The sequence below is a fragment of the Triticum urartu genome, chromosome 3 (assembly GCF_003073215.2).
Source record: "Triticum urartu cultivar G1812 chromosome 3, Tu2.1, whole genome shotgun sequence".
NCBI lineage: Eukaryota > Viridiplantae > Streptophyta > Magnoliopsida > Poales > Poaceae > Triticum > Triticum urartu.
The window spans coordinates 238,479,071-238,488,488 of NC_053024.1; the positions used below are offsets into that span (position 1 = coordinate 238,479,071).

Below are 9,418 nucleotides of genomic sequence, written 5' to 3' on the forward strand. Positions count from 1 at the left end.
TGTTTCTATTCTACAATGTCACATGTCGGCGCTTCTTTGTTTAGATGGTGAGAGGGCGCACAGGACCAATGTGTTGTTATAGGTTGGTTTTGCCGATTAATTTGAAAAATCGTTGACCAACCAAGATCATGGATCAAATCAAAAATTGAATAGTACCTCAACTGAATGAGAAAGCTCGCTAAGAAATAGTTGACCCTGTCAAAATCATGAACGAAATCCAAAAGTGAACACCTCAACTGAACGAGAGGGCTCCAAATTAGGAAGCATAGTGAATTAGATGATTATAGATACCAAACCAAAATACCATGTGGACTTGATGGTAGATGGCATACTATAATGCACCATGAAAACCAGATGAAACGGGTGTGGAACGCGTTTGGTTTTGAAGCAAACTTTTTAAATACATAGTGTTTATGTTCTTCTACCAAAATTTCACTGTTTCATCATGTTGATATTTATGCAGGGTACGAGATCAATGTCCTATGGTGTACATCCTTTTATAATGTTCCGTTGGGTGATCTTTCGAAATATGGAAGCCTTTTTTTTAACACAGGCAAAAGCTTTACCAGTTATATTAATTAAGATTGTTGCCCAATTAATTACAGAAAACCGAGCAAAACCCAATACATCTATCAAAGGTCAAGCCCACTCCAAACATCAAAACTCAACAAGGCCAACCCCACTCCCGTCGACAACATGTCAAACACTGCAACAGACGCCAACAACACAAACACATACCAAGGGGAGGCCCCGCTCCACCAACATGCCGCCCTCCACCTCCGCCAGACAGTATAGTCATGACTGCTATGGGAGGAGCAGACCCGGGACTTTCCAGCAAAGGTGAAGAGGCATGCACTCCAGAAGATCCCAGCACCAATTGCAGTGATCGACATGCGCTGACGATACATCGACAGCAAGCTCATCACCCGCACAACACAAGGCCGGTGCCCTCGAAGTTATCCTTGTTTCGACTCCAAGGATAGTTATGGTAACAGACTCCATGGATGCATCAGACCAGTAGTTTAAACTCAATTTCATTACTCTGTTTCACTCATACAAAGAACCAGTGCAACAAATGAAAGGCGCCACATGTAGCTTGTGCAGTAACAACTACAGGTACTGCAACAAGCCATACAACCATCAACGTTGTCTGTGCTCTCGCTCACTGAGCAGATCATCCATGTTGGTGCGATGTATCTAAAATGCCTTCATGTATCTTCTGTAGAATATTTGTCCAGAAAAACTCTAACCCTGCGGAAAATAACAACCAACTCAGGACAAGATTTTTTTTTTGTAAGGTGAGCCAGTATGATAGTGTTCACAAGAACATTGTAACCAATAGTGCACCTTGACCAAGCCAAACTGGGAATTACCAGAGCACGTGAACTTCAAAACGAAAGCCATGTCACATCATCTATCACCATACATTGTCCTAACGAAATTGAGATATATTTAACTCTTTGTTATTCGATATTTTGGGTTATTTGGCACCATATGTACCTTCCGGAGAGAATGTGACCAATATTTAAATAGATGCTTCAACAGCAACATATTTTGGTGTTCTATAAAAAAAATTGATAGTGGAGCTTCCCTGGCATTTCTTTTGTTAACCCATCTTTTCTCATTCAGGATCCAAGCAGGTCTGGAGAAAACTGTTTCAAAAGTTTTGATGTGCAAATTCACAGTTGTTCACATTTCAATGTAATGAGGTTATGAGCAAACAGTGCAAAGTCCGATGTGTAAATGTTATAACATTTTCAAGCACACTGAGATAACTATGAGTAAATATACAGCTCCATGTGCAATGATTTTGATATCTTCACATGTAACAATAAAATGAGAAAACAGTACAAGTTCCACATGCAGGGATGTTATTACCTCTGCAAACATGTTTCTACTCTGCAAGATCAGAGTCATCATCGGCATATTTAGGAGCTGCGTTTCTAGGCAGGAATTCTTCGTCAGGATAAGTATCTGTGAATAACTGCAAGAAAAACAATGAGAGGAATTTATAAGATGAAGGGCAGATGGTTGCATGTGCCTTTTCTGTGTTCACATCTCATTATGCTCGACAGAGCTAGAGACATTATCAAGTAAATGAAGAGCTAATCTCCAAGCCTACATCAGACACAACGAAATTAACAACTAGACGAATTCACTCCAGCACTATATAGGTGTACTAGTTACTCTTTCTTCAATGCAAACACCGTAATAAAGCACTCGCTATTGACATGTACAATTCAGTTCTGAAGCCTCCATGATGAGCCAGAATCCTGGCCTGTATCTCCTGCAAGTACAGAAATAAGAATAAAATTTACCAACACATAACGAACGCAATACCTGTTTTGTTGATTCCAGTATATCTCTGTAGTCCAGGTTTTCATCAGGCATGGGGCATGACAATACAGTACCAGATGTTCCCTGATAGTGGAAGACGGGACAATGGATGTCTTAATACAAATACATACAGTATATGATCAATCTATATGGTCAATCATCCAAATAGCTTCTGGCTTGTACCCTCCTTGTAGTGTTGCTAATATATTTGGCAACTGGTTACATGGGATTGATCACAAGTTTAGAATTCTACTTAGGGTGGGAGCGCTTGCCGTGATTTGGTCGCTTTGGCTATGTAGAAATGATAAGATTTTTAACGATAAAAGTACTTCGCTTATGCAGGTTATCTACAGATGTACTGGGACGCTTCGTTTATGGTCCTCTCTACAACGAGTGGAGAATCGAGACCTGTTTACGGAGGTGTGTACACGATTGGAGGCTACGGCGAGGGATACTTTTACCCAACATGGGTGGCAGCATGATCTTAGGATTGGGCCACCGACGGTTTAGGCGCTATACAAATATACATTTTTCTTTGTATTTCGCCTTCCTTTTTTATTTTATTTTTCGCTTGTCGTGAGGACTCTGTTGGCTGTGTGCATCTTAGTTATGCAGAGGCCGGGTGTTACTTAAACCTTTTAAGTAATAAAGCGCCCCTTTTCGAAAAAATACAGTATATGACATCTTAACAGCACATATTTTTACTAGTGTTGAAAATGATCAAATAAATGCACCTGTGTGATCTCTTGAACATACACACAACTCCAGATTAGCACTGGCTTTGTATCCTCGATGTTTTTGCTGGTTGTCTCCAAATGGCCTTCTGAATCATCTGAAACCTGAGTACTGAAAAGAACCTCCATAGCCTTGTTTATGTACTGCTTTCCCGTAAAGGCATCGGTACAGGGAGTAGACAGATATATCATGAACCTGCAAGGTGGAGATCAGCTTGTAAGCAAAGTTGCCTGCCTATATGGTGACAATTTCAAATGCAGTTGTTCCTATGTCAGATGCAGAAAAGTAAACACTAACACTGCATACGTAACTTACATTCCAGGAGGGCATACTGCTACATTGCTGCTCAGCTGAAGCGCCCGAACAGCTGTAGCTTGCTGCTCTTGTAATGCTAAAATGAAGGAAACAAATGAGAAGCAAATCACTTATTCAAGCAATACAAACATTAACAGAGGAGAAATAACTGTCCTCACATTTTGGGGGGAAAACAACCAGAACATTTGATGAAGCCTCTTTTATGGAGCTGCTGATTATGCATACTCCCCTGGCAACTTTTCTCGTCAAGTTTGAGTCTGAAGCATCAGCTGGCATGTCCAATGAAGGAATTTTGTATGAGGGACCTAGTATCAACTGCTGGCACAAAATATCCTGACCAGAAGCCAATCTGGTGCCTATATAACGCTTCTTTTCCTGAACAAGAGAATGTTGATTGTTGGGTGCTATTCACAGATTACAAAATTGATCGTGCAGATCCCTAACTAAAGCATGCGACATCACTCAGAGGCAAATAAACACTGAAAATGATCGCTGATCTACTGATTCTGGGAATCGACCTAATGCATTCAAATATATTAAATGAGTCAGTATCATTCTTATCCTGAGCGGAAAAAAAAATATCCCTTGCATGTACTTGAAATCAGGCTCTCCCTGACTGCTTTGCAGATTGGACAAACACTTTGGCAGAACTGTTCTTGTTGAGCTCAGGACTGAGATGCATAACCATGGTGGTTGCCAACAAATTTTCACCATCTAAAGATGCAAAAAAATGAATTTTGCAGATTGTTTTATCTTTTTCCAGACTTTGATAGTACAGGAGAACCTAATTATGGTAACACTGCATCTTTTCCCTCTTGAAGCAGCAGCAGCAGCAGCAGCAGGTAATTTTGCCAACTCTCTCTACTCTATCTTTGCTGGATCAAGTGGGTGTCATAGAATCCTATGCCGATTTGCAATTTGTTGGTACACATTTGAAGATGACAGTAAAATCTATAATGAAAATATATAAATACTGAGCAACAAAAAGGAAAGATTATATTGTACAATTGACTATATCAGACAGACAAACATTGGCACGAACACGTCCAGCATAGAGCTTAAATTTTATCATACCTGGTCCATGAGAAGGGCTGTGACTGGCATCCTCAACACCTGATTGACAGAAGAGAGATATACCAGAGTCTAAGTATCAAAGAGTCACAAAAAAGACAATATAATTGGCCATGTTCTGGTTTAAAAGGGCAGGTCATTCCAGCAGAGAGGTGCTAAACCCTTGGCCTACCACATCATCACTATCATCACGTTCCAGTAGTATATGTAAGATTTATCAAAAAGAAAAATAACATAGCTGAGAATAACATCTTACATATAGGGCACCCTTAACAGCAGCAAAGCGACAGAAAGCTTGCGGTAGCTCGCCATGCCCATACATAGGATAAATGAAAGCACCTTGGGCATTAGCAAACCTGTTAAAGATAAAATGAGCACATATAGAAAATTTAGACCACAGCAAGTCACATATAAAATCACCACATGTTAGACATCTCTTAAGCTACACCAGACTAAACAGATTACCCAACAAAGGTATATACATCATAGAAGATATGTCTTCTCAAAAGAGTACCAAAAAAGGATCGAGTGAGCAAAGTGACCTCCCAATGGACGAGGAATAAAGAGCTAGGGTCTTGATTCCATCTCTCGTCGTTAGCAATTTCTCGCATGAGTCTGCAGCATCTTGATCATAATCTGCCATGGCTATTGCATATAGCACAACCCTAGAAACAAGACACAAAAGCCTAAATCAGTCAAATTGCTAAAAAAAATAGAGTACACTATTACACTTGAGCATGCTCTTACGCTCTAATCTTGGGTTGAAGCTGCTGTTTCTTGAGGAATTCGATGAAGGGGAGGTCCAAGTCCTCCTCGGATATCTTACCAGAGGCTTCGCCCTCCCCATCCTTATCACCAGAAGACGATGCGGCAATGTGTGACTGGACAAGCTTGAAGAATCTGAACAAGAGGGTCTTCTCCTTAAGATTATCCCTAAGATTAAGCTTCTCCTTTGACCGATGTGTGCTGTCCATGAAGATGGCCTGCCTAGAGTCTGGCACCGGGCAGAGCGCACCATCCCAGTAGATGAGGCTACCCCCTTCCACGCTCTTGAACTCCACATGGTGGCTTCCTCCTGACCTCAGAAGAAGGTCCACGGCCTCGTCGGCGCAGTACAGCACCCTGGGACCCACCAGGTCGACCGTGAAGCGCCTGGACGGTTCGGGAACCGTCCCCGAGGTCTCAACCTCCGAGTACAGACTGCGGCGCTCGAGATCGACGGCGGTGTATGCGGCGGTGGCGGACGAGGAGGCTGTGGTTGAGGGAGGACAAGGGGTGGAGGAGTTGGGGGAGAGGATGGAGGGGACGGAAGGGAGCGGGATGGAGGAGTAGAAGGAGCCGTAGAAGGGGTCGGGGTCGACGTGGAGGACGGTCTTCCCGGCGGCCGCGCAGGCAGCGGCGAGGATGGACTCCGGGAGGCCGGTGCCGCAGAGGACCACGTCGAAAGAGGTTGGGTCGATGGTTGGGTAGTCGTCCATGGAACCGCCGGCGACGGAGGCGTCAGCCATGGTCAGCGGCGAATCTCAAAATCAGGTGGAGACGGAAAATTCACAAGATCTAGTGCGTGGAAGAAAGCAAGCGCGCCACCTGCGCATTCACGCAAACACGTTGGAGGCACAGCTCAGTGGCAAGATCATACTTGTTTCCAGCTGCCGGCGAGGCACCCTGCTGCTGCCAGCCACGCTACAAACTGTGGGAGGGGCGCGAGAGCGAGAAGACCGTACAGAGTCTGTTGGTTTGGGAAGGCGAGAGATCGCCGCGAGTTCGATTTGGGTTTTGGGAGGAAGGCGACGCAGATGCTTTTCTTTCCCCGGTATAATGCTAGCCGGTATAGGTAAAGGTTTTCTCTGGGAAGAAACTCACAGCGAACGCCTCGCAGCTGTTTGATCAAGATCAAATGATGGCAGTTTTTCAAAAGAAAATGTCTTCTCTATGAAGAATTGACATGCTAAGTGACAGTTTTATTCATCTTTTTGGAAGAGTAATAAAGCGACTCGAAGGTTTGGTGAGAAAAATTCCGGTGGACGGCAAAGAAACTTTATTGAAAGTTGTTATCCAGTCTCTCCTTGATTTTGCTATGGCATTTTTTAATATTCCCAAAAAGATTTGTTATCTCATAACAAATGAAATGTCTAGCTTTTGGTGGAGAGATACTGTAGAACAAAAGAGAATATATTGATGGGCGTGTTGGAAAATATGTGCACCAAAAAAGAATGGAGGCATGTGGTTTAGAGTTTTGCATGCATTTAGTCTCGCTATGTTAGCAAAGCAAAGTTGAAGGTTGATTACAAAACTAAATTTTTTGTGTGCAACTGTTCTCAGAACTAAGTATTACCCCGATGGAATTACTGAAAGCGGGTCCGAAAGAGTGATCCTCTTTTACTTGGTAGAGCATAATAGCTGGGCTACGCACGTTTATGAGAGGACGCATGTGGAGAGTTGGTGCTGAAGCAAATGTCAACATATGGGAAGACCATCGGATGCCTAGCAGTCCGAATAGGAAAGTAATAAATGTAAAAATCCAAAGACTTCTACAAAATGTAGATGATTTAATTGATCCCTATACGGGATAGTGGGATGAGGCTCTGATTAGAGATAATTTATTTAGGTGGATGCGGAAAGAATAATAAAAAAACCCTTGAGCACGAACATGACTGAAGATTTTGTGGCATGGCGATATACAAAGTCGTTCTCATTCTCAGTCCGATCAACTTACTATATATGTTGAATGGGAACATCAATTTGGTGCTCAAACTAGGCGGGGTGGTGGCCAAGGAGCTATGAATGCAAACCTGGTATGGATATTTTGTGGAAGTTACAAATTTCAAGCACGGTGAAATTTTTTGCATGGCGTGCTTTACATGGTATTGTCTCAGGGATGTCGATGTTAGCAAACAGACACATCAAGGTACAGCCTCAATGCCCAGTATGCAAGCAAGGGTTGGAAGATATGCTACATATGATGTTTGCATGTGAAAGAGCAAAATAAGTATGAAAGAAACTCGGGTTACATGGAACAATAAGCAAAGTCATTCATATTGACATGCAAGCAAGGGTTGGAAGATATGCTGCGTATGATGTTTGCATGTGAAAGAGCAAAAGAAGTATGAAAGAAACTCGGGTTACATGAAACAATAGGCAAAGTCATTCATATTGACAGGTTGGGTAGTGTGATCGTTGAAGAATTACTCATGCGGCCGGGGAGACAGTCACCTGTTCTTGGTAGGTTGGGATTCTGAGTATTTGGTGTTCGGGGCATGGTATATATGGTGGCAGCGACGAGAATTTGTTAAGGGCAAGAACGTTCAGAAACCAATAAAGTTGTGTAGATGAAACCTCCTGTCAATTCTTATAAATAAAATATTAATGCCGCTTTTTTAAAGATGGAACAGATGCAGCAGCGGCAATTCTTCGAAACAGCCAAGAAGAGGCTCTTGCAGGAGCATCCTGGTTGTTGTATCATCTCCTTGATGCAACAACAGCGGAAGCAATGGCTATTCAGCGAGAACTAGAGTTCGTTGAAGGATTTGGATGTCAACAAGTCGTTGTTGAATCCGACTAGTTGTAAGTTATTTAAGCATGCAATGGTGTGATCGAGATTTGGAGCCCCTATACTATTATTTCAGCTAATTGTTTTCAAAAAGCATACTATATTGGTGCGCTATCCTTCGCTCATTATCCTACAAAGGCTAATAGATTAGCGCACAACCTTATTAGACATAGTTTCAATTTAAATTCTATTTTTATTTGGGATGGTGATCCTTCTAGCTTTTTTACTTTCGGACATCGTGGATGATGTAACTTTGATTTGATTTTAATAAGTGCATCAAGTGGCTTTCCCCTAAAAAAATTCCATGGAAAACGTTCGCAAATGCTAACCCCAAGCGAAGGTTTGCCACCAAAGGTGGTCCCTTTTTTGAATCAAGAGCTTTTATTAATTAATTAATGGGCTTACAATCATTCTGCAGGCAAACAACTAAAAAGTGGGTATAAAATTATTTCAAATACATCTTCTACTAGCAGAAGCCTGCTTGGCACAAAGATGTGCCCCTTCATTAGCCTCATGTATAATGAAGTTCACTTTGAAAAAAAATTCAAGTTGCCACGAAGCTCTTCAATCTCTTTGAGAATCGATGCAATTTTAGTTCAACCCTGATCCCAACCCCTCCACAATTTTAGCACTTCACTCGCATCAATTTCTACCGTGATGTTGCCAAGACCTACTCCCTCCGTTCCAAATTACTTATCGCAGGTATGGATATATCTAGATATATTTTAGTTCTACACACATTCATTTTTGCGACGAGTAATTTGGAACGGAAGGAGTAGATCACAAGAGAGCTTGATTCCGCCTTTGACAGCAAGAGCCTCCATGATTAAAGAATTGGCAGCTTGACCATACCATAACGCTTGGCCTCTGATCAAGGATGTAGCATGGCCTCGTAAGACCAGTATCGTAGCTTTCTATTTTGATGTCGACATAAAGCTAGCATCACTTTGATATAAACTCCAATATAAGCACTAACACCATGGAATTGACCATCTCAGGAATTTGTCACTCTTCAAATAAATTCCTCACTTCCTCACACATACACACATATATATATAGGGTCGCGCTATTCGTCACCCTAGGTGAGGAATAGTTATTCTTCACCCCCTCTCTATTTTGAAATCAATGCATCATATTTTTAGATTTCATAAATTTTGTCTTATGCCATACTAAAAAGAGAACGTAAGAAAATATATACTCCCCGTAAAAAATATTTTATGTTACGTAAAGTTACGAACGAAAAACATACATAAAATGCGATATTTTTGGTCTTATAACCTATTTTCTTGTTTTCTTATACCAAAATTTACGTAATGAATCAATATGAATGTAACTATTTAAATTCCAAATGTAATTTATTTATGAAGCGATTGTAAAATTACCTCGGTTGAAGAATAACTTATTCTACAC

General features: G+C 41.6%; 1 protein-coding gene across 1 annotated transcript; it reads right to left on the reverse strand.

Annotated features, from left to right (window-relative positions):
• Positions 1–1,018: 1,018 nt before the first annotated feature.
• LOC125543741 (rab escort protein 1-like) lies at positions 1,019–6,290 on the reverse strand. The gene is made up of 10 exons (XM_048707204.1): positions 5,206–6,290; positions 5,001–5,123; positions 4,715–4,814; positions 4,462–4,500; positions 3,546–3,762; positions 3,388–3,463; positions 3,072–3,267; positions 2,341–2,421; positions 1,879–1,984; positions 1,019–1,251 (listed from the first exon to the last, which is right to left on the reverse strand). The coding sequence occupies exons 1-9, from the start codon at positions 5,964–5,966 to the stop codon at positions 1,895–1,897; spliced, it is 1,683 nt and encodes a 560-aa protein (XP_048563161.1). The 5' UTR covers positions 5,967–6,290; the 3' UTR covers positions 1,019–1,251; positions 1,879–1,894.
• Between the last annotated feature and the right edge of the window lie 3,128 nt (positions 6,291–9,418).

Coding starts and splice junctions, on each gene's coding strand:
- LOC125543741 (XM_048707204.1), bottom strand. CDS start 5,966: ATGGCTGACGCCTCCGTCGCCGGCGGTTCCATGGACGACTACCCAACC. Junction 2,422..3,071: donor ATGTTCAAGAGATCACACAG/GTGCATTTATTT, acceptor TTCCACTATCAG/GGAACATCTGGTACTGTATT. Junction 1,985..2,340: donor TACTGGAATCAACAAAACAG/GTATTGCGTTCG, acceptor TTTTTCTTGCAG/TTATTCACAGATACTTATCC.